General features: G+C 46.4%; 1 protein-coding gene and 1 pseudogene across 6 annotated transcripts in view; one reads left to right on the top strand and one right to left on the bottom strand.

Annotated features, from left to right (window-relative positions):
* Positions 1-24,144, bottom strand: part of IRAG1 (inositol 1,4,5-triphosphate receptor associated 1) — a 177,851-nt gene that overhangs the window by 38,107 nt on the left and 115,600 nt on the right. For 3 of the 5 annotated variants that reach the window (XM_079929977.1, XM_079929978.1, XM_079929974.1), the window contains 8 exons: positions 23,256-23,326; positions 21,385-21,558; positions 20,241-20,318; positions 19,447-19,499; positions 19,195-19,242; positions 17,307-17,924; positions 15,046-15,124; positions 112-235 (listed from right to left, as the gene is read on the bottom strand). In XM_079929977.1, the coding sequence (XP_079786103.1) occupies positions 112-235; positions 15,046-15,124; positions 17,307-17,924; positions 19,195-19,242; positions 19,447-19,499; positions 20,241-20,318; positions 21,385-21,558; positions 23,256-23,326 (1,245 nt within the window). The remainder of the gene's footprint in view (positions 1-111; positions 236-15,045; positions 15,125-17,306; positions 17,925-19,194; positions 19,243-19,446; positions 19,500-20,240; positions 20,319-21,384; positions 21,559-23,255; positions 23,327-24,144) is intronic. The other 2 variants (XM_079929975.1, XM_079929976.1) reach the window with 2 other exon arrangements.
* On the top strand, positions 11,124-13,187 carry LOC307190585 (ras-related protein Rap-1b-like; annotated as a pseudogene). The gene has a single exon. The product of its transcript is annotated as a ras-related protein Rap-1b-like (transcript).

Here is a 24,144-nt window from a genome sequence, read left to right as displayed (position 1 = left end):
TTTGACCCTTCTGGGGTCAAAAGTCAAGTCTGGTGCTCCTGTGTCCTATCTACAATTGAATACAGGGGCCACCCAATGTGGGGTCTTGTGCAACCCATGCCCCGATTTTACCTTCCAGGGAGAGACTTGTGGACCCGCAGTTTGCGAAGCAGCACATCAGAAATATTGGGCATGACATCCAGACCACTCTTTGACTCTTCTTCCTCAATAGCTGGGGAGAGTTCAGAAGGGGGCCCTGAAAAAAAAAGTGTTTAATTTATAAAATGTAATACTCTTGGCAATTTGCTTCAGGGGGTAAGGAATAGCTTTAACATTTATTGGAACCTGGTTATATGCCAGGGGCTTTATAATTGTTATTTTATCCTCACAATGACCCAATGAGCTAGACCTTAATCATCCCATTTTTCAGGTGGGTAAACTAAGACTCAGCAAGATTAATAACTTGCTTAAGGTTACAGAACTGGTAAATGGCATAGGCTTCAAATAATTCTATCTGCTCTAAGTTCTATGTTGTTCCCATTGCTCTCCATAGTACCAAGCAGGCTCTTGTGTCTGGGGTCTGAGGTTGGTTTCTGGCAACTGGAAAATTGTTGGCTCTTTGGCTATAAAGTTTGGAAAAGTCCCCTCTCTTTGGCAGGCTTCTCAAGAGGCCTGCTGCCCAACTATTCTCTCTCAGATGAATTCAGAAGTTCTATCATCTGTGTCCTACTTAGAAATCAGCATCTGCTTCCATATCCCCATACATAGGAGTAGAAACAGGGTTTTTCCAGAGTAAAGCTAAGGTCATTAGATCTTTTACAGATCTCAGATGCCTCCTCATCAACAGAACCAATAAATAGCCTTTTTTTTTTTTTAATCTCCTAAACCTGTCGTGGGTTTGTGCTCTGAAGGCAGAAAGAACAAACCAAGTACTCTCTTTCCCACTAATTTTTCTCCTGCTTGAAGACAGCTCTTGTACCTCTCCAAAGCTTCCCTTCTCCGGGTTGTAGCCCGATTTTCCCAACTGTTCACTGCGGCCTCTAGATGCCACCCCCTGACTGCACACATTCTGGTTGTTGCTGTCCCAGAAGCCCAGATGTGCTCTAACAAGCTCTTAGCTCAGGAGCACCGTGGCAAGCGGTCTTGGCATTGACATTAGTTATTCATTTAGCACTGACTCGCTGTGCCCTACACTATGGGCTCACAGCACATTTAGGATTAAAAGCCTTGAATCTCTTTTACTTGAACCAAATCAGGTATCTTCGTCCCATACAATGGTTATTTTCCATTTGCACGCAGGACTTTTAGTTATCCATGTTTTGCCGTCTTTCATGGGTTTGACCCAACAGATTTCCAGAACTGTAGTCCAGGCCAGAGATCAGGACTATGGGCAAGGTTGTGGTAGCCATCTAAATGGAGCTAAGATTGGGAGTCATGTGAATTAGAAGGCTCCCCAAGGGAGACCATGCAGAGAGAAGAGGAGGTATAGTTTGGCTCCAGGTAAACAATGTTTAAATACTTTGAGCTTCCCGATAACTGAACAGTGTTCATGAGTTTCCTGGTACTCAAGGAATCCAGCAAAGTCCGGAGGACCATCTGTCAGAGTCAGGGCAGTCAGCGATCCTTCTTTGGATACGAGATTCGACTCATATCAGGTAGCTAGTTCTCTTAGTTACCTGTCACCTCTTGGGTTCTGTCCTGACACTTACTGCTGTCTGACGTTTCCATGTGACAGATGGCAAACCTTGTGGTGCCTCTGGTCACACTCTACCTTTATGTATTCCCCACTGCACCCAGCAGAGAGATAATGAAGCAGTGGGCTCCTGAAAAATCTATGATTGACATAACTGTATGAGGTCTAATAATCACAGGGAAGACATACGAGGGGATTTTGCCTAGAAAAGTCCGCTAGGTAGAACCCCACTCCCCAAAAAGGGATGGGTTTCTAGCCCTGCTAAAATGGTTGTCTTAAGAGTGATCCCAGGATTTCCCTGGTGGTGCAGTGGTTAAGAATCCGCCTGCCAATGCAGGGGACATTGGTTCGATCCCTGGTCCAGGAAGATTCCACATGCCGTGGAGCAACTAAGCCCATGTGCCACAACTACTGAGCCTGCGCTCTGGAGCCAGTGAACCACAACTACTGAGCCCTCATGCCACAACTACTGAAGCCCACAGCCCATGCTCTGCAACAAGAGAAGCCACTGCAATGAGAAGCCCGCACACCACAACGAAGAGTAGCCCCTGCTCGCCACAACTAGAGAGAGCTCGCTCGCAGCAACGAAGACCCAACGCAGCCAAAAATAAATAAGTAAATAAAAATTATAAATAAATAAGTAAATAAATAGAGTGATCCCAGAACCTGCCACCCTCCTGATCTCAACCAAATTAACAACAATAACAACAACAAAAAATTTAAAGTCAACTAAAAATAGACCAGCAACTCTCAAGTACAGGAAAAGGCAATAATCTTTAAAAATAATGGCCAGAGAAAAACAGAACTTACTAGAAATAAATGTAGAGCTCCCACCCTTGATAACCCTTTCTTCCTCCCTCAAAGAATCAGTACTGAGAGGAAGATGTGAGAGGAAACGTTGTGACAAACTTTTGTAGTCACTTTTGTGACTACAGAGCCGGAAGAGAAGTGGACCGAGGGGTGGGCAGGCAGCTGCAGAGGCGATTCAGAAAGTTTCTCTAGAGTAGAAGGATATCCATCCCACCATAAGAACACTCCAACAAGACAAAAAACTGCCTGTGCTGCTATTTGCTTTTCGTACTGAGGAGGAGGGGAGAGGAGAAGCAGAATGACAGCATAGTATTCTACCAGAGCTGATGATCTCAAACAACACAGAGGGACTTACCAGAAAGGAAAGTAAGAGAAAACAAATAAAACAATCCCTTCTGATAGAGTGAGTGACAGGAGACACATAGAAAGCCCCAACTGAAGCTGTCACAACCCCTACCCCCATCCTGCACTTCTGAGAAATAGCAGAGTGGCCAGACTCTTTGGATTTTGTCTATCTTTTCCTTCCTTTATCTGGCAGGGGAGTGAGAGTGGCTGCTGGGAATAGTTGGGTTAAGTGTGGAAAATAAACACCTGGGCAGATTGTCCCTATAATTCTACCCTGAACTGGTGAAATAATCCATGCCCCGCTACTGCCCACCCAAGGGAATAAGATATGCCCCCACTTCAGTGGAATAAATTCAAGTGTTAGACTATTAACAAAGTTATAGAAAAAGAGCAGAAACCAACCCACAACACCACTATCCACAGCACCAGCTGAACTTCCTCTTTTCCCCACCACCCAAGCAGTGACAACGCAGACACAAAATACCCAGTCCTCAACTAAGAGCTGCCAGGAGGACAGAGATCTCAGAAAAGGTAGGAAAAAGTCGGTGAAAATTGACCTACACAATATATCTAGGTCAAGAGAAAATCCAGGTAGAAATGTCCATATCAAAAAAAAAAAATTAAATGAAAACAAATGGCATGGCAACTACACAAAAATAGTATAGTCAAAAGAGGAAGGAAAGAGGAGAGGAAGGTATAAAGGAAAGAAGAAAAGAAACATGCTGGAGACAGATGTCAGAATAGAAACATGCTGGAGACAGATGTCAGAATAGAAACATAGATGCAAGAAACACATGAAATGCATTTTTTGTGCAAAATGTACACCACAAATGTCTTGACTCAAGGAGAAATTAGAACCTGAAAAAATGAAAATAGGAATCAGAGGTGAGATGAGAGGATCGCACAAAATGGAAGAAGATTACAATTTAAGGAAATAAACTGAAGACCAAAATAACAAAATGAAGCAAAAAATTCTAAAATTGTAGAACTAACCAATATGTTGGAAGTATGCAGGAGTAAAACAGATAGAGCCTCAAGCTGAATTAGTGGGGGAGATTGAGATGAGCACAAGGAAGTAAAGAAGGAAAGAAAGATTAAAGTATTGAGAGGTAGAGTAATGGACCTACAGTGGAGACACTGAGGAGAAATTTACAGATTACGGTGGCTCTGAGTAGTGAAAAAACAAAAGGAACAAAGAACACATTCAAAGACATAAGAGAAGAAAAAATTTCCTCCACTGAGAGAAAAGCTGAACTTGCAGACTGAAAAAGCACACCAAGAAAAAAAAAATATATATATATATATACATATATATATAACCTTACTCTTTTCTATGCATGTGTATATATCTTATATAGATCCATAGCTATATATGAACATAAAAATGCTTCTCCAACTACCCTCATAGAAAGAGTAAGTAACCTACAGGGAAAGGTAAGGGTTGAGAGGTGCTGGAAATAAGCTGGTCTCAGACTTCTCTACAACACTGAATACAGCGTAACATCTACAAAGCTCTGGGGAAAAGAGCGATCCAGAATTTATAACCATCTAAGCTGTCCTTCAAGAATAAGAACATTTTCAAACATGCTAGAATTCAAGGAAAATGCACCTCTAAGCCCTTCTAGGAAAACTATTGGATGATGAAATCCAGCTAAACAAGACATAAATCAAAATCATAAGCTTGGGAATTGTGAGCCACAGTAAAGGGACTGGTGGTGAACATTAAATTCGCTTACATATAAGCTTAAAGCTAAACAACTATGGAAATTATGGTTATAGAATGGAATGTAAATGTTACAACCTTGAGGGTATAAAAAGAATAACTTATCATTTGTATAGGTGGAGATGGAAAGGTTAGGAAGAAATATGAAAGTGGGAAGAAATACTGCCGTTCTCATCTTTCCCTGCAATAATCCAAACTTGAAATATGTAATATAAAAACGAACCTCAATGACTCCAAACCCTTAATGCATTTCATAATATCTATTTTAAAACTTTTTAAAACTAGGAGGAAGCAATTACCAAAACTTTTTAAAACTTTGGAGGAAGCAATTACCAAAATTCAGCAAGCCCTACAGTTTCACTTCACTTTAATTCAAGTTCAATTAAATTTTCATACTTTTTATTAAAAAAAAGTATATGGAGCAATCTATAATCTCCCTCACTCCTTCTGTATTTGTGGGAAAGGGGATGTTTGATGTAAGCGATTTTTACTTTCTTCTTTGTATTTTTCACTGTTAGTTGAATTTTTTGATAATCGACGAGCTATTTTTAATAAAAACAGTAAAATTATTTAAAAAATATCTGCCTATACCACCTCATTCCAATGAAAGCTTTTGTTTCTGGCAATCTCCAGGACTTGGAAAAGTAACTTTGGGGGCTTCTGGTTAAAGATGTGCTGAGGTCCAGGACGATCCCCCAAAAGGTCAAAGATATTTGACCTGGGGATCAACTCTCTTCTGATCTATTTTCTCAGGGAGGCCTTCTCCTTGCCTGAGACCTGAGGGCCCTGAGCCCCAGACTGGGGTGTCTGGAAGGACTGCCTCAGCCCACACCTCTCCCAACGTCCAGGTCCAGATATCCAGCCACGTCCTAGACATTACCCTCTGGATCAGGATAACAAAAACCACTTCAACAGCCACCATTGATCAAACATAAGCTTGCATTAGATGCACTTTCTCATTTACTCCTTAGAATAGCCTTGCAGAGCAAATATTGCTAAGCTCAGTTTCTGGGGATGCTGCGAACTAGGAAACCGAAGCTCAGCAAAGTTAAGTAGATTCCCCAGGATCCCAGCTAGATACTGGTAGTGCCAGGATGCAAAGCCAGTTCTGTCAGACTGTGACATCCAGGCTTCTTCCCACAGGCATTCAGATGTCCAAACCCAAACGCATTGTCTTTCTCCTTAAGGGAGCTCCTTCTTCTGTGCTCCCCACCCTGATTAATAGCACCATCACCCCCTTGGCCGTGCAGATGCACACCTGTTGGTCTTTCTGGCCTCCCTCTCCACCCCATCCCCTCATCAAGTCCTGCCAAGCTGACCTCCAGATGGCTCTCAAACCTATCCTCCCCACGTTCCCTCCTGTCCATCTCAGTCTAGAGTCCCATCACCTCTCACCAGGCTGCTTCCATACCCTCTTACCTAGTCTCCCCACCTCTAGCCTCAGCTTTCATAAACTGTCCAGAAGAATTATTCTCAGACTCAGCTTTGATCCTCATGCTTCCTTACCTACAGGCTTCTCTGGCTTTGCAAGGGGTGCTAAAGGAAGTTCAAACTCATTAATTAGACCTCAAAGACTTTACCTTCTCTGATTCCCACCTCCACTCCACCCTTGCTGCCCATCTCTTTGGGACACATGGCTCACACTTGGTTCACCTGGGATTCCTTATGTTCCTGGAACATGCCAAGTGCTAGAAGATGCCTGAGTGCCTTTGCTCCTGCTATTCCCTCTGCCTGGGATGCCCTTCTCTTCCTCAGCTCAAAGCTGCTTCTCCAAGGATCCTGCCCTGACTCATTCACCCCTACTGAGCTGGCTGCGTATTCCTCTGTGTTCCTAGGTACTTTATGGTCTACAAGTCTTGACACAATGTATTGTAATGACATTGTCTACCCTTGTATTTCCTCTCCTACAAGGTGAGGGTGAGCTCATTAATTTATTCAATATTTATTTAGTGCTTACTACGCTCCAGGCAATGAGCATGGAGCTAGGCATATAATGCTGAGCAAAACAGATGTGTCACTGTCCTCTGGGAGCTTGTTACCTGGCAGGACAGATTAATTAGAGAAATACCCAAATGTTACTTTTCATGCTGTGATAGATTTTATAAGGGAGAAGCATCTGGAGCGTGCTGGAAAAGTCTTCCCTAGGAAGGTGGCATTTGAGAAGATATCTAGAGACTGAATGGGAGTTCATTAGGCAAAGAGGAAGAGAGGAAGAACATTGCAGGTAGAGGGAACAGCATGAGCCAAGCCTAAGAAGGAGGAGGAACGAGTTGCTGAAGGAAGACCAAGACGTTGAGAGGGAGGAGGAGAGTGGTCCTAGAAGATGCTGGGGAGGTGAGCAGGGTTAATCGCACAGGGCCTCTTAAGCTCTACTAAGGATTCTAGTGCTCATTTTGAGAGGAGAATGAAGCCTCTGAAGAGGCTGAACCAGATTTGCATTTCAGAGATTCCTCTCGCTGCCTGCGGATGGTGGATTGAACTGGGTGAGGAGGTCAGGAGTGCAAGCAGAGGGATGGGATAGGAGGTTGTTGAGGGAGCCAAGGGACTGGTAATGACGGCAGGGCCTGAGTCTCCTTCACCTCTGCACCCCCAACATGCAGCCCAGGAACTGGTCCACAGTCAGCCTCATGTCTTTGGCTTGAAATGACCTGCAGATGATCAAGACCCAAACATCCTTCAAAGGGTCCCTGTGAAGAGAACTGGTTGGCTTGTTGGAAAGACCAGATGCAACAGGGAAGAGAGTCTCCAAGTCCTCAGAAACCGAAGGAGAGCCAAAGTTCTTAAGACTCCAGAATGTTCTAGATTTTCCCCATCTCCCAAAGGAACAGCCAACAATCATCAGGAGATTTGAGTTTTTCCCAATGAGCTCATATGCACTGTTGTATTTAGAACCTGTTAAGGGGGCCAGACTCTCTAGCTCCCGGGGGGGTTTACAATACCTTTGGTCCCAGGTACAGGCGGGGACGAGGCTCTTTGATGGAGCTTTCAGAATGTAGGAAAAGGAAGTCACAACCCTGCTGATCAAGCACATGTGGTTGCCCGCCACATCTCCAGACTGCCCTATATACTGTGGAGCACAGAGTACAATGTCCCACTTAGCTGGCAAGAAAGAATTCTACAACCTTGATGACAGGAATTAAAATGTATGACAGGTTCCTGCTGGAATAAAGACCAGTATCGCATAAAAACATTACATCAGCTCAGTGAGGTAGGTACTATTCTTACCCCCATTTTATAGATGAGCAAACAAGGCATCTAGAGCATAAGAAACTTGCCTGAGGCTATGCAGCTGGTAAGTGGGGAAGCTTGAGTTTTTACCACTCAGATTCTAGAAATGAGAGAAAAGTGGGAGGGAGGCTACCTTTACTGAACACCTTCCATGGTTAATTTTTTACAGTTTAGTGTTTATAGGAATCAAACTCATTTACCTGGTAATTTTATTTCTAAGATCCATCTTGTTCCCTGTTGGTATTAGATAGTGAGGTGTTGCTGTAGTAGTGGATGTCTACATTGTTATAATTTTTTGTAAGTTAACTTGGCAGTATGCATATATATTTAAATATAAATACCTTTTGATCAAGCAATTCTACTTCTAAGATACTATCCCATGGAAAAACTCATGCATTTCTATAAAGATATATCATGGAGAATGTTCATTATAACATCGTTTATAGTAGAGAAAGAATACAAACAACCTAAATAGTAATCAATAAGAGAAAGGTCAAACAATTTATATAGTTCCTCATACCACAGAATGCTACAAAGCAGTATTAAATTTTATTAAAAAACTCAAAGCTCCATATGCACTAAATGAGAAACTTTCTAATATTGTTATGTAGGAAAGACAATGTGACAGAGACAACTGGTCATCCACCAAAATCTGCCCTCCTCAGCTTCCATGTGAAAGGAGTTTAATATGGACATATGGCCAGCAGCCCAGCTAGTGACAACATTCCCCAGTATCCCTTGCTGCTAGGTATTGCCATGCCACATCATCACCAATGAACTGGGAGCTAAAAAGAGATATGCAACTCCCAGTTTACTTAAAAAAAAAAAAAAGCCTGCTCTGAACTTCCATTGTTTCACCTTCCTACAAACTGGAACACAGATTTACCCACGATCCAGCTTCAACCATGTAGACAAGTGTAATACCTCAGGGGATAGCAAAATGACAACAGAGAAGAAACCAGGGTCTCCGAATGATCACATGGAGCAGAGCCACCTGTAACCCGACAGCTCACCTTAGAATTGTTACTTAAGCATGAAACAATCTTCTCTCTCCTATAGGTTAGCAAACTTTGGGGCCTCATGTCAAAGCAACTTAGATTTTATCTTAATTAAAGCAGGAAGGTTGCAGAATACTTTAAAAGAGTTACTTACATAGAAAATTTGGTAGTAAATATAAAAGAAAGTACATCATGACCACATGCATTTTATTGTAGGACCATAAGGGTTTATTACTATATATGGAAAATTATTAATTAATATATTAAATGATATAATTTATATGATTCTTTAAATAGATATGCAAATTGACAAAATTCAACATGAATCTTAAAACTCGGAAGAGAAGAATATATTTCCTTAAAATAATGAAAAATAAAAATAAAAAATAATACATGAAATAATATATTTTTATATTTTATATATTTTCTCTTTCTACATATTATATGTTCTTCTATTTAGTGATAATATAAATATGAAATAATAATAAAAAGTTAAAATAGTGCATCTATTTAATAATTAGGTACAACATGGTCCTTGAAAGAAAAACACACAAAAAATTCAATTAAAAACAGAAAAAAGGCAAGAGTTCTCCTTATCACCATTGTCATATTAGAGAATGTTGCCAAAATAATAAACCATATACAGATATACAAGAGAAAGACACATACACATGCACAAGCACACAACTAAGACAAATAGTGAATTTGATAAAATAAAATAACAGATAGTGAATGTGAAAAAATGAGGTATTTTGCAAAGTGGTCAAGAGCCTTTGGATTTAGACACATCTGGGTTCCAATCCTGGCTTTAGCAGTTAATTACCACCTCCCTGAATCAATTTCCTCATCTGCAAAATGGGTATAATAAGACCCACCCCTCAGGGTTGTTGTAAGCATTAAGCGAAATATTGTCAAATGCTTAGCATGGGTCCTGGTACATAGTAATCACCCTAGTTATAATAATCATGCTACTTAACCACTATTGTAATCACTACCATTTGTTAACAGTAATATTTATTATACAAGAAACATGTATAATACCAAGCAGCATTCATCTATGACACTAATTATCAGTTAGGAAAATCTAATGAAAAAAGTCTTCTTCATAAATAAGCAAAAATATAAATCATGTAGAATTTGTCTCAATAAGAGATATGGAAGACCTTTACAAAGATCCTTAAATCTAGTACAGGAAAAAGAAAGGAATACTTAAATTAATAGAGGGACAAACCACGGGCCTGAATGAGAACTAAATGTTTGCAAACTAAATAACTGAAAAATCTATGAACTGTAAAACAAACAAAACTAGGACAGCTCTGAATCCAGTGTGTAGCCTTAGAGCAATCACAATTAAAATGTTGTATAAGATGACATAAATTTCACCTAAAGAATAGGTAGGTGAGAGGCAAAACTGGAAAAGACCTGGAATCCATAAATCTTAGGTTACAGTTAAGAGCTTTCTGAAGTGTCCTAGTCCAATAGGGAACAGAGGCCCACAGAGGCTGAGGAACATATTTAAAGACACCGGACACCGTTAAGTGGTGTCTGGCCATGAACTCCAGTCTCCTGAATTCTTGTCCAGTTGCTCTATTAATTTGCACGGAATCTTTGTATCTAGAATATAATGAATACTCTGAAAAAGAAGAGCAATGGGGGAGAAGTAACCCACTATACACTAGAACATATTATAAGGCAGCAGTAATTAAAATGGTACAATACTGATCAGAATAAAACAGAATCAAGGGCCCAGAACCAGTCTTTGCTATACATTAAAAAAAGATGCAGTGTATGATTATCTAAGCCACAATGTAATAAGAAATATAAACACTATTAAAATATTATTGAGGTAACAGAATCTTAAGTCTTCAAATACCTATATCTTAAAACAAATTTCAGAGGTATTAGCAAAATAAATATAAATAAATCAAACTGTAGATAAACTACCAGAAAATAGATTTGCTATCCCAATTAAGGAGAAGTAATATTTTTATAATGATTTAAATAATAGAAGATTTTCAAAGGAAAAGATAGGCTAAAATTACTGTATAAAAACTTTATGATCTCTCTAAAATAATACAAAATTTGTTCAAAGGCAAATAAAAAAGAAAAATGAAAAAGTATTGACAAAAAATACAGCCAAAGAACGGTTACTATCTATAAGGTCTACATGTATGATCAACAAAAAATCCAAGACCCAATGAACACATGAGTAAAGAAATAAATAGTTAATTCACCCATTAAGAAAAAAATGTTTTAAAATTTTAAGTTTAAGCAAATTAATTGAAGTAATAATGGAACGGTATTTCGCACTACTACTACTAATAGTAGTAATTGTTATTTTGGATCATCTTGTTCTCATTACATTCTGGCCAATAAGGAGCAAAAGTAAAGCAAAGCAAAGTCTAGTGCAGGTAGTGTTTAGTGAGAAGACCCCTCACTCAGTCTACAGGGAGCATCACCCATTGGAGGCAATATGGTAAATGCAAATATTCCTACAAATATTCCTACACTTTGACCCCGTGACTCTCAAGCCTGAGAATTTATCCCAAGAGAGTAACTTAGAGGAAGAAAGAAAAAAACCTACAAGTACAAAGTTGTTTATAGTAGTGTTGTTAATCATAGTTAAAAGAACTGTAAACATCTGAAATATCCAACAATAGATACATCAATACAAAAGGAAACTATGCACCCATTAAATGATAAATATGAGGACAAGTCAAACTATAATGGAATTAGTCGTGAAATAAGTATTTTAAAAGTAGAAACAGGAGACTTCCCTGGTGGCACAGTGGATAAGAATTCGCCTGCCAATGGAAGGGACACAGGTTCGATTCTTGGACTGGGAAGACCCCACACATCGCAGAGCAACTAAGCCTGTGCGCCGCAACTACTGAGCCTGAGAGCCACAACTACTGAAGCCCACGTGCCCAGAGCCTGTGCTCCGCAGCCACCGCAGTGAGAAACCCATGCACCGCAACAAAGAGTAGCCCCCGCTCACCACAACTAGAAAAAGCCCACGCACAGCAAACGAAAACCCAACGTAGCCAAAAATAAATAAAATTAAATCTTAAAAAAAAAAAAGGTAGAAACAAGGAGTTACATCTACACCACCAAATCAATTGTGAAAAAATTATAAATAAGGGTAAATACTGGAAAGAGTAAAAACTTGCTTTTTCAGAATTTATGGGGTTGCGGGTGAAATTTTAAGATAAATTTTTTCCTAGGGTTTTAAATCTGCTTTAATAAACAAGTTCGAAATTAAAAGTAGAGAAGTATATCATATTTTCCCAAAGATTTCATCTAAAGATGAATAATTTTTTTTAATTAGTACTTTAAAAAATTGTTGGAGAGTCAGGCGTGTAAGCCAGCCGGAGCGGCAGCGCTGGTAGCAGCGACCGGGAAGGGAGCGCGAGGCGACGCCGGCTGCGGGGACCCGGTGACAGTGCGAGAAGTACTGGATTTTACAAGCTTGCACCATGCGTGAGTATAAGCTAGTCGTTCTTGGCTCAGGAGGAGCTGGAAAATCTGCTCTGACTGTACAATTTGTTCAAGGAATTTTTGTTGAAAAATATGATCCTACGATAGAAGATTCTTATAGAAAGCAAGTTGAAGTAATGCACAACAGTGTATGTTTGAAATCTTGGATACTGCAGGAACGGAACAATTTACAGCAATGAGGGATTTGTTCGTGAAAAACGGACAAGGCTTTGCGTTAGTTTATTCCATCAGAGCACAGTCCATATTTAATGATTTACAAGATCTGAGAGAACAGATTCTTCAAGTTAAAGACGCTGATGATGCTCCAATGATTCTGGTTGGTAATAAGTGTGACTTGGAAGATGAAAGAGTTGTAGGAAAGGAACAAGGTCAAAATTTAGCAAGACAATGGAACAACAGTGCGTTCTTAGAATCCTCTGTAAAATCAAAAATAAATGTTAATGAGATCTTTTATGACCTAGTGTGGCAAATTAACAGAAAAACTCCAGTGCCTGGGAAGGCCCACAAAAAGTCGTCATGTCAGCTGCTTTATTATACTAAATGCATTGTAGCTCTGAGCCAGGTCTGAAGAACTATTGCCCAATTCAACAGTGCCAGCATTCCAACTTTGTTAAACCTACCAACATCTTAAACAGACTTTCTGTGGTGGTACCCTTTAAGGGGCGGATGAAAGCTACTACATCAGTTTGCACATTCTAATCACTTTCCAGGATCACAAGAGAGATTTTTACTTATATAATAGTCCTAGAGTATGCAGCTGGTAAAACCAGAGGCTACAATCCAGTATTACTGTTAAGAGACATTTTTCATCCACCAATGTTGTACATGTATGAAAATGGTGTACTGTATACTTAAACACGCCCCATACTTTATATTGGAGAGTACAATAATGTAAATCCTAAAAGCACCACTATTATTTTAGCATAATAGAAGAGAGTCCAAAGAGCTCCTATATAGAGTACTCCAGATAACTTCACTTCTTTGATACTTGTAGCTTATTGAATTTTTAAAACATAAATTCAAGGTCATTACCATTATATTGTACAAATAAGCGCTTTAACACAGCGATATAGTTTTTTAATTTTTAAAAATCTGTGGAGACAGTGATCTTGTCTTTAAGATATGATAGTCCTGGGCTTCCCTGGTGGCGCAGTGGTTGAGAGTCCGCCTGCTGATGCAGGGGACATGGGTTCGTGCCCCGGTCCGGGAAGATCCCACATGCTGCGGAGCGGCTGGGCCCGTGAGCCATGGCTGCTGAGCCTGCACGTCCAGAGCCTGTGCTCCACAACTGGAGAGGCCACAACAGTGAGAGGCCCACGTACCGCAAAAAAAAAAAAAAAAAAAAAAAAGATATGATAGTCCTTTCAGTATAATGTCTTAAAGACGTTGCCTTTAATATCTGTTGGGAAGGAAATGTCCAGACTTTTCAAATCTTTTATTATGTTTCCTTTTTTGTTTACATAGGGAACAATGTTTATAGTTGTGTGTACAGTGGGGGGTCTACAACAAGAAGTGTATATTTTCAAACAATCTTTTAATGATTTAACAATTTTTGTAAATCATTTTCAGGCTTCTGCAGCTGTAGATTCTCACTGTGAATCCCCTGCTTGCTCATGCATAAGTGTATTTGCAATACCAAATATACAGGTTTAGTATTTTTGCCTGTTAGTGATTGTTTCACATGTGTAACGTTTTGGTTGAGATGTTAAATGGTGGATGAGTACTGTGGATGTGAATGTGGGAAGAAATTTTAATCATGTGTAATTGGTCACAAGGCCTAAGTTGCAGTAACTATTGCTGTTTTATTTAACGATGCCTTGTTGCTTTGTATGCACTAACATTTGGGTGTAAACACTGTGTGTCTATCCAACAGGGAGCCACAGTATTTAAATTGACCAACCTAATGTTACAACTCCTTTTGAGGTGGCCAAACGTAAACTAAAAGCCTTAATTAAAGTGGTGCAATTTTGCATAACTTAGCATCAGTAGTTCAATAAATTTGGATTGCCAAAAAAAAAATAATTGTTGGATGTTTTACTTCTGGGAATCTTCTTGTCAATGTTGAATAGGTAGGTGTTAGTTACTATATTTCAGACTAGGGGCTTCCAACATGGTTGGTGGCACCCTGGACACAGCCACAGAACAATCCTTAAGCAGAAGGTTTCTATGCTGAGAATGACCACGAGTAGCATGAGCCATCAGGAGAAGTGAGTCAGGAGATGGGAGCTGGGGTGGAGGTGAGGCAGGAGACCCCAAGTTTTACTTTCTGAAGGCGAGTCTGGCAAGTGGGTGGGTGGGGCCTTGCAGCCACCAGGAGGGAAGGGCTGGGGTCTGGACTTTGTAGTGACAGCAGATTAGAAAGCAAGAGATGACTCTGATGTCTCAAAAAGAGGAACTGTTCTATCTGGGTGGCTTCCTGGGTGTGAGAGGAAAAGGAAAAGGAAGCATCAGAAGTTCAGGCCTGGGTCACCCTTCCAGACCCAATAGGTGCTAACAAGGCTCAGGGAGGGCTGGAGGGGTCCAGAAGGGGGGCTGGTTGGAAGAAGACAAGTTTAGAGGTTTTCTGAGTGGGCAGGAAACGCCATCTGATTCACTTATTCAACCATTTGCAAATATTTACTGAGGGCCTGCTCTGCGTCTGGCCCACACTCGCCACTGGGATGGACAAAGGCCCTGACAGGATGTGCAGTGTTTACACGTTCACCTTCTTTGATCTGGAGAAAATGAATCTATCCCCAGCCTGAGGAGAGCATCTCCCCGATCCCACCTACCTTTTTCCTGCTCAGCCGCTTCACTAAGGTCTGGAAGCTTGAGCCCCACTAAGTTCTGATTTCTTAGCAGGATGTGCTCCTTTTTAGGAAAAGAAAGACAACGTTTCAGATGGTGACCTCAGGCTGGACTCTTCCCTCAGTTCTATGGCTCTGTGACCCCTCAGTCTCACGGGGCAGCACTCGGGGCGGGGACAGTCACGACATCTGAGGGGCACCAGGAAGACCGCTCCTCTCCTAGCCTGTAAAGGTGCTAGAAACCCCACCATCAGTGCCCCATTCCTTGGGTCAGGAATGGTCCTTCGCATGGCTGGCTTTTTAAATAAGCCTGTGAGCCTCAGGGCGAGGGAGCTGCCAGCCACATGGTGGCTGAAGGCTGGAGGACAAACAGAAGCAGAGCCCAGGGCTCTGGGGATAGGAGGGTCCCCTGGGTGCGTATGGAGCGCCAAAGATGGAAACAATGTTTGTGATCTCATGGCTGTGCTCTGAGCTGCCTGGAGCTTCCGGCCTTGTTATTCTGGGCAGTGAGTGCCCACTCTCAGGACTTGTGGCCTCCCCTGCCCCCAGTTCCTCAGTGGCCTGTGATAGCACCTCTTGAGTTGTTAAACTCTCCAGACGAATGAGGCCTGCAGATTGCCGTCCCAAGGCTGCAGGCCAATAGCCACTGCTGCCTGGGGCTTCGGCCAGCAGAGCCGAGGAGAGATGGGGATGCTGACGGCAGGTATGTGGCATAGGTAGGCTTACACCTGTTCCAAGTCCAAGACCGGCGCTCCCAAGTGGAAATGCCACACAGAGCTCCTTGGGCCTGTGACCTGTGCTTCTAAGGGGATTTTCAGTGTCCCGGTAGCAAAGGCCACTTGGATGGTTTTCCTCCCGGGTGAAGGAGAGGAAAGGGCCAGCAGAGGGAGCTCTGGCCCAGATGGAAGTCATGCGCCAGGGCCCTTGACCTGTTTCCTTAACCAGAGGCCCACAACCAAGCGGCTCTCAGCACCCTGGCTTGGGCTGGAGGTGTGGTCAGACGCAGGGCAGTGGTTAGTGGAATGGGGCCTCCAGGTTCTCTGTGGTTTTCTTTGCTGCAGAGGGGAACTGGCAGGGGTCTGGGGGTGGCCTGTCGCCTGGGCCTGGCCTCTGCTGCCCAGAGGCACGTGAAGGCAAATGCCTGTCTGGCCTCCTTGGCGTCACCTTCCCCAGGGGTCTGGGGCTGCGGCCCACCAGGGGCGGCCCTTGCAGGCCTGTGCTGACCCGCTAGTTAGTGAGGTCTTCCTGGCTGGGTGGGCTTTTCCGTGTATAATGTTTTTAACCTCAGCAGCCAGGCCCCAGCTCCCCTGGAGCCTCCAATGCAGAAGGCTTCTGTGCAGGACAGTGGCCACGGTTGGAACACGTTCCTGCTAGTGCAGACCCCCAGCACCGCACTTGCTCTTGACTGCTGTCAAGTGCCTCATTTCCTTCCCTGTCCCACGGCCCCTCTGTAGGGGAGCCAGGAGGGCCTCGTCCAACTCCAGCTGTGCGGGCGCCAGGCCCCACCCCGTGGAGTCCCGGCTGCCTTGGCCTGTGGCCTGGGTTGGCCCTCTGGGGAAGTGGAGCTTGGGTAAGGATTTCTTCGTCCTGTTAAACTCTTCTCTTCCTCACACCCTGGGCTCTCTCCCCCTGCATCTCTGGATGACCCCCAGTCATTCCATGAATAGGGCAGTAGCCCCATGAGAGACAGCTGTGCCTGGTTTGATGGCCAATGACAGTTAGGGACATCAGGGGTGTTAGAAGAAATTCACCACAGGGGGAGCAGCCCCTCACGGCCATGTTTGGATGGGTTTGAGGCCCTTTGTTAACAGGTATCAGGAAGGAAAGCTTGGGGGGCAAGACAGAGGGAAAAGCCATTCCATTCTTGCCCCATCCTAGGCATGACAAGGTGCTCCATCAAAGGCTTCTTGTTCGTGAGCTACCAGCTCCAGTTAGAGAGGAAAACACAGCCCAGGACTCAGGGCCCATGTGTCCTTCCATATACCCACCTTCCCCTTGGAATGTGGCAGCTCTACACCAGCTGACCTCACCCGAGTGAGCAGGGTAGAGGCACGAAAGGTGATATTTATGAAGGACATGCTGCCCAGTGGGCTGGTTTTTGGGGTGGGGAGGTTCAGGGTTCCACAAGGCCCACGTCTGGGCCACAGCTGCCCCACCCCAGGCCCAGGTCAGCCCGGCCCAGAGGCCCTCAGCCCAGGTTGGGGACCTGGACGCACACCCTGCCCAGCAGGACCCCAGGAACCCACCTCACGGAGTTTGGTCAGTTTCTGCATCCGCACTGGCTGCACTTGTATCTGAAAGTCTTTAAGTCCAGGAGCCTTGGCCAGCTTGCTGCCAGCTTTGCCTGAAAGACGCTTCTCTTCCTCTGCCAGCGGCACCTTGGCAAGCACTTTCTGAAGCCGGGGGCCGGGTTCTTCGGGACTGCTGTCCCAGGAGACATCCCGCAGCAGGGGCGGCCGGGACACAGGGGGCCACAGCTCAGCTTTGGAGCCAACCTTGGACCCTGTGGGCTCTCCGACTGTACTTTTCCCCTGGGGGGACTGGGGAGCCGCCCCTCCAGAGCCCTGGGTTGGGCTTCTGGGCAGAGGGTTGCCCTCCTTGGCTGTCTTCAGAAGCGGCTTCCCTAGCTCGCTCTCAACAGGGCCAGGCTGGGGGCTGTTCAGGGCCATTTTCCCACCACTGCCTGTGCCAGAAGCTGGGCCCTTGGGTATGGCCTCTGGGCGATGGAGGGGATCAAAGTTTTCCTTTTGTTCTATTGCAATTTCTTTGGACTTCTCAACTGTGGGAGAGCGAGGAGTCAGCCTGCCCTGAGACACTTTCCTCTGGTCATTCTGCTTGCGGTCAGCTAGCCCTTTGAGGACATTCTGAAAGAGACAAGGTAGAGCTGGGACCCCGGGGGCAGGTTGGAGGGGAGAAGGGTGGATTCACCTCTGCTGTGGGGTCTCTAACCCCATGGACCCTGCTAAGGGACCCGCACGTGTGTGTGCGCGCGCACGTGCGCACACGTGTATGTGTGTACGTGTGTGTGTGTGTGTGTGTGTGTAGGGGTGGGGAGGTGTTGGAGAGGTATGGGCTAGGTAGAAAGGGAGGACTTCTCAGTCACATCTGAGCCGGCAAAGGGGACCTACAAACAAGCCTGAGGTTTGTAAAACAGACAGGATAAGGGGACCTGCCATTCAAAACCTGCCAAGAACTTCCCAAGGGCTAGGCGCTGCAGAGGACAGTGGAATGGAGTGCAGCCACAAGTTTTGGCTTTGACTCTGTTGCCCCAGATTCTAGTCCTAGCTCTGCCTGGCAAGGCCCTTAACTCTTAGGGATTCAGATTTCCCATCAGGTTTGTGAACTCCCTGAAATTATCTACAAATGTATATGTGTGTTTGTGTGTTGTATGTATTTTTCTGGGAAGAGAGTCCATAGCTTTCAACAATGTCTCAGAGCGTTCTATGATCCAAGAGAGGTTACAGATCACTGAATAAGGGGGTTCTTGCAAAGCTGGCAGCTTGCTGTTCAGAAGTTCCAAGATTCTGTGCTCGTCTTTCATTTCCCAAGGGAAAGCTGCCTTGTGAGGTGCAGGTTCGTGTGTCTGTCTGGGTATTTGTGTGGCTGTCTTGTGTGTGTGCTGAAACTCTACCAGAGGACTCTATCCCAGACCCAGTTCCAGATGAGATTATATTCTATGCTGCCCTGACACCACCTTGAGCAGGTGGTTCTAAGCAGGTGTGGGGCTCTTCGTTTGCTCGTCAGCAGAGATGAGGTTTTCCAGGCTGCCCCCAGGTAGAGTCCCAGCTAGGGGCTGGAGCTTTCCTGCAATTTTCACTAGAGCTGACGGGGGCAGCAGTCTTCCCTGGCTGTTGCTGGGCCCAGTGGTCCCCCCGGCCTCTGGCAGCAGCCTGACTGGGAATGTAGGACTATGGGCAGGACCACCATGGAGGTCATCCCCACTGAATCCCGCAGCCTCACCCCCTCCACCTCAGGCTTCCAGTCACCGTAGGGCAGAGGAACCTTCTAGCTTCCTCAGCCTTGACCTTCCACTCACGCACACCCACTGGCAGGCTGCCCAGGGCCAGCCTAGGCTTCTGGGACACCGTGTCTCCCACACTCAAATCATCCAAACTGGGCAGACCTCAAACTCACAGGCTCGCCAAGGGGAGGTGAAGAGACTTCGGCCTCATCCCCCTTCTGCTGGAGAAAGTAAACACGAGTCAGTCAGCAACGTGAAGAGGCCGAGTCTCCTCTTGAAACACCCTCAAGGAGACCCCTACAGTGGTGCCGATGTCTCCCCCACCCAGCACCCTCGCCTCCAGCGGGTCATGGAGGGCCTCTCAGGTGTTACGGGGTTAGAGGAGAGACTAGTTGACATAGAAACCCCAAACGGTGCCCCGTTACCTGTGGTGGTGCTCCGGGCAGAGGGGACCCTGGGCCACTGCACGCATCCAAACCTAAAATGGTCCAGACACTGGCAAGTGATGTCCAGCACCCCAGACCCTCAGCTGTCCCTTTAGCAAAAACGCATCTACCTCCCCAGAGTGTCCTCCCTTGGGTCCCTCGGGCCCAGGAGCCAGTAATGCCCATGCCTGTTGAGTATCTCTCACAATGCCAGGCTCTGTGGGGAGTCCCCATCTAATCATCACAGAAACCACATGAGGCCAGGGCAGGGGGAAATCAAGGCCACACAGCCGGAGTGTCAGCGCTGGGATCTGAACCCGGGCTGCCTGGCCCGAGCCTGAGCTTGCCCCGCAGCTCTGACAAGGGTAGGCTGCTCTCCCTGGCACCCCAGCCCTACCCTGGCTGAGCTGAGGGTGTGGCCCTGAACGCAGCCTAATGAAAGGGAAGCAGTCAAAACACAGAGTGGCCCAAATAGAGGCCTTTGCAAATAAGCTCTGAGGTGACCTCTCTCCAGGTCCTCTCTGGGCAGAGGGCCCCGGCCATAGCCCCCTTCCCTCCATCCTCATCCTGGGCTAGGCCTACCTCCCCACGCTAGCTTGAAACCCCAAAGAAAGCACATCTTCCTCCTCTGAGGCAGCCCAGCCAGGTCCCTGGGGAGGGGACCAAACGGGCATCCTGACTGGGAAGGCTGCAGGACAGGAGTCCTGGGGCCCAGGGGAGGGACTGAGCCACCACCCAAGGTGGGGAGCCAGAGTGGGCAATGCCGTGGGGTTTGGGGGGGAGGTGGACCTCACCAGGCCGCTTGGGGACGGTGAGGGAGTTGCTCTGAGAGGACCCAGGAGAAGTTCCGGGGCTGAGGTTTGGGGAAACAGCTGTGGAGACAGACACAAATTGGCCAGCATTCGTGAAGGTTCAGGACTTCAGCCTAACAAAGACATCCTTTCAGGTATTTCTCGCCTCTGGGGACTGGGTCTGCCTCGTCAGGTTCAGGGGCTGATTCTGGACTCCATATGAGGCTCCTACCACAGCCCAATGCCTCCCTGCTGCCAGCCCAACAGAGGGGGCGCTGGGGTCATTTGGGGGAGAGGGAGGGTGATTGGGGTCACACTCCTCAAGTCTGCCTGGCCTCACCCCAAAGCACCTTCTAGAAACAGAGGACCTGGCATTGCTTGGCAGGTACAGCTCCAAAGGCTATACCTCCTAGACTTGCCAGGATGGCTCTGATTTCAAATGTGCCCCTTCCCTCCTAAGTACATTCAGACTTGTTTAGCTGCCCCCAATTTTTTCCTCAAGAAAAAGAGTGACTTTAGCCAAAGGGATAGCAGGAGAATTTCAGAAAACCTTTCTTCTAATCTAGAAATTCCAGAGAGACACCAAAGACCACACTTCCCTTCCCTAGGATCCTTCCCGGGGCACAGCTGGAGGTCAGGGAGAGGAAGCCCAGGGCCAGCCTCTCCTGACCTTTGCAGAGGAGGTGCCCACAAAGCAGGGCCTCCTGGGGATGGTGGGAGACCACACAGACCCCAGCCCTGCAGGGTGGCCCGGGAGTCTGCGCACTCGGGCATCACACAGTGGGTTTCTCTCCAGGCAGGGTTCAGGGACTGGGGAGCCCAGGTCAAGTTCATGGGTGTCATATGGGCTAGCAATTCTTGGCAAAGCAGGAAGACAAAATGGTCACACATAGACCCCAAAAAATGGAAAGCAGAGTTTTCTGGGCTAGAGTTGGGTCAGTATTTCAGAGCTTCTGATACGGGGTGCGATGCCCTCTCCCCACAGGATCCTCTCCACGAGCCTCAGTCCTCCCGGGCCCAAGAGGCCTGGGGGCAGGCGCGTCGAGAGCCACCCCTGGGAAGCAGGGCTCCTGCTGCATCTGGGGCTGGGCCCTCCCCAACGCCCGCCCCCGTCGGAGGGGCTCAGGGCGGCCTCCTGTCGTCCTACCTGACGGGCAGTCGCCGGGGCTGCTCCTGGACTTCCTCCCGCGGCGGGTCAGGAACCGCTCACTCACCGACTTGGCTTCCTCCAGCAGCGCCAGGTTTTTCTTCTTGTCCTCCTCTGAGATGCTGATGTCCGGCAGCTGGCCGTTTACCAGGTCAATGATGTGCCCCGTAGGGTCTGCAGAGGAGGGGTGAGCACGGCGTGAGAGCCACGGAATCCTTGGTCCCCAACCTCAGCCCTGCCCCCAGTCCCTACCCCTCAGCCCAGGGACACTGCCCAGAGGGGACTTGGCCAGCCAAATCTCAGCCCATTGCCGGGTCCTGGAGAGGGCTGCGTGGGGACAGCCAGGGCTCCCCCAGCAGGCCTGACCCCTCCAGCTTGTAGCCGGTGGATGTGGCAGGTCCTCTGTCACAAATGGCCGTGAAGCCACCTAGGTTCCCAGTACTGTCCTCCACTCTGCCATGAGGGAAGGCCACCAGGAGACCCACCTGTTCTACCTGCTCCCCTAGTGTTCTTCCTTCGGTCTCTCTTTCTTTAACAAGATAGTGAGCTTAACATATGTGGATAAAGGAAGCACTCCAAAGATCATGGGCCAAAGACACAACCCCATGGCCACCTTCCCTCCTTTTTCCCTCTACTCACATTGTTTACCCCCATCCTTCTCCATAACTGCCCCTTCTCCAGGACGCATTCCCTGGGTGAGTGACACCACCTCTCACCCAGCTGCTCGGAAACGTAGGAGTCCCTCCACACTCTTCCCTCCTCCTCAGCTGCCCCCAGGTCCAACCAACTCAGCATCAAGTAAGTATCTCTGGAACCTGTGCCTCATCGCCACTGTTGCTCATCAGCTGTAACTTACCTGCACAATTACATCAGCCACCTCATAGGCCCACCACCTCCAGGCTATCTGCTCCGTCCCATCCTCCACTGCCTATCACAGTGACCTTCCTAAGGGCCATATCTGACCATGCGATTCTCCTGCCTCAGCTCATCAGGATTCCTCCTGGTCCCCCGTGTGACGTCCAGATGCCAAACTGCGCCCAGCCACTTTCCCTGATCCCACATACTCCTCTCCTCCAGCCCCTTGGTAGTGAATGGCTCCCGTTGTGCCTCTCCAGCCTCCGTTCCTCCTCCTTCTGGTCATAGCTCCCCGGTTTGCACTGGGTGAAACTCGTCTGAGTCTCAGTCACGTTAGGAAGGAGCTAAACAATACTGCCCATCTCAGCCCAAGTGCCAGTAAGGGGACCACGTACCATCCTCAGCCAGCCAATGAGCTCAATCCCCCTGGGTGACTGGTTCAGGGATGGCCATGGAGGCCAGTGAGAGGCAACTCTGAGAATGGTGGTGGGTATATGGGGAAGAGGAGCTCTCTTTTCACTGAAGGGATGTAAGTTGCTGGTAGCCATTTGCCCAGAAGGAAGCCAACACACAAGAGAGGAAACTTGGGAGATGGGATGGGATGATTGCTAATGACCCAACATGAGCATCTGGGCTCAGCGCTCCCTGAACACACAGACCCTGGCTTTTATTTATTTTTATGTGTTTTGGCATAAGCTAGTTTAATTGAGTTTCTGTCATTTGAAAGAGTCCTGACACACAGCCAAGCAGGCAATTGCTCTGTTATGGCTCCTGCCCAGCAACACAATTGCTTCCTCCACCCAAATGACGTTTCCTCCCTCTTGTCTATCTGTCCGACTCTCTAAGGCACAACTCAGATACTATCCCCTCTGGACTACTAATCTGAGAAGAAGAAGAGGGGAAGGGGCCAAGCCCGGCCAAGCTGCCAGACCTCAGTCTTCTTCCTACTCAAACACACCTTCAGTTGGACCCCTATCTCCGGTGGCAGAAATAAGACAAATCGGCCTAGCCCTTACCCACAGAAGTCAGGGGAGCAGTGGAAACCTTCAGGTGTCGGTGAGAAAGCCTCCTGTGGGGACTGTGAGCTCTGAAAGACCAAACAGAGTCATCTTGTTAGGAAAATTTGTCCACAGCTGGTAAATAGGAGACCAGATGCTTGCATAATCTTTCAGAGTCATCCTAGAGCATCATCTTACAAGCTTGTTATTTTTTCAAGGGCGAAAAAATATGGGAATTTGTTAGAAATGCAAGTTCTCAGGCTTCACCCACCGACAGGATCAGAAACTCTGGGGATGGGGCCCAACCATCTGTGACCGAACAAGCCCCGGCCCCAAACCCAGGTGATCCTGATGCTCTCCAAAGTTTTCGAACCACTGCCCTTTGTAACTTTGACGATTTAGTATTTATTAGGGCTCAGACTCTGAGTGAATATCTAACTTGCAGAAAACTCATAAACTGTGAATAATTGCCTGGTAGAGATGCAGATGATTTCTGTTGGGGAGAAAAGATAAAAATAAGGTTTCATTGCCCTGTGAAACATTAACCTATCTTGTATCTAACTTAGCAATCTTTTTTTTCTCTTTTTAAAGATGTATTTATTTATTTATTTTGGGGGGCTGCGTTGGGTCTTCATCGCTGCGCACAGGCTTTCTCTAGTTACAGCAAGCGGGGGCTACTCTCCATTGCCTTGCGCGGGCTTCTCATTGCGGTGGCTTCTCTTGTTGCAGAGCACGGGCTTTAGGTGCACAGGCTTCAGTAGTTGTAGCACGAGGGCTCAGTAGTTGTGGCTCACGGGCTTACTTGCGCCACAGCATGTGGGATCTTCCCGGACCAGGGATTGAACCCGTGTCCCCTGCATTGGCAGGCAGATTCTTAACCACTGCACCACCAGGGAAGTCTCTAACT

The sequence above is a fragment of the Stenella coeruleoalba genome (genome assembly GCF_951394435.1).
Source record: "Stenella coeruleoalba genome assembly, chromosome: 8".
NCBI lineage: Eukaryota > Metazoa > Chordata > Mammalia > Artiodactyla > Delphinidae > Stenella > Stenella coeruleoalba.
Note: the sequence above shows the minus strand (reverse complement) of the source record. Positions and strands in the feature narration are given on the sequence as shown.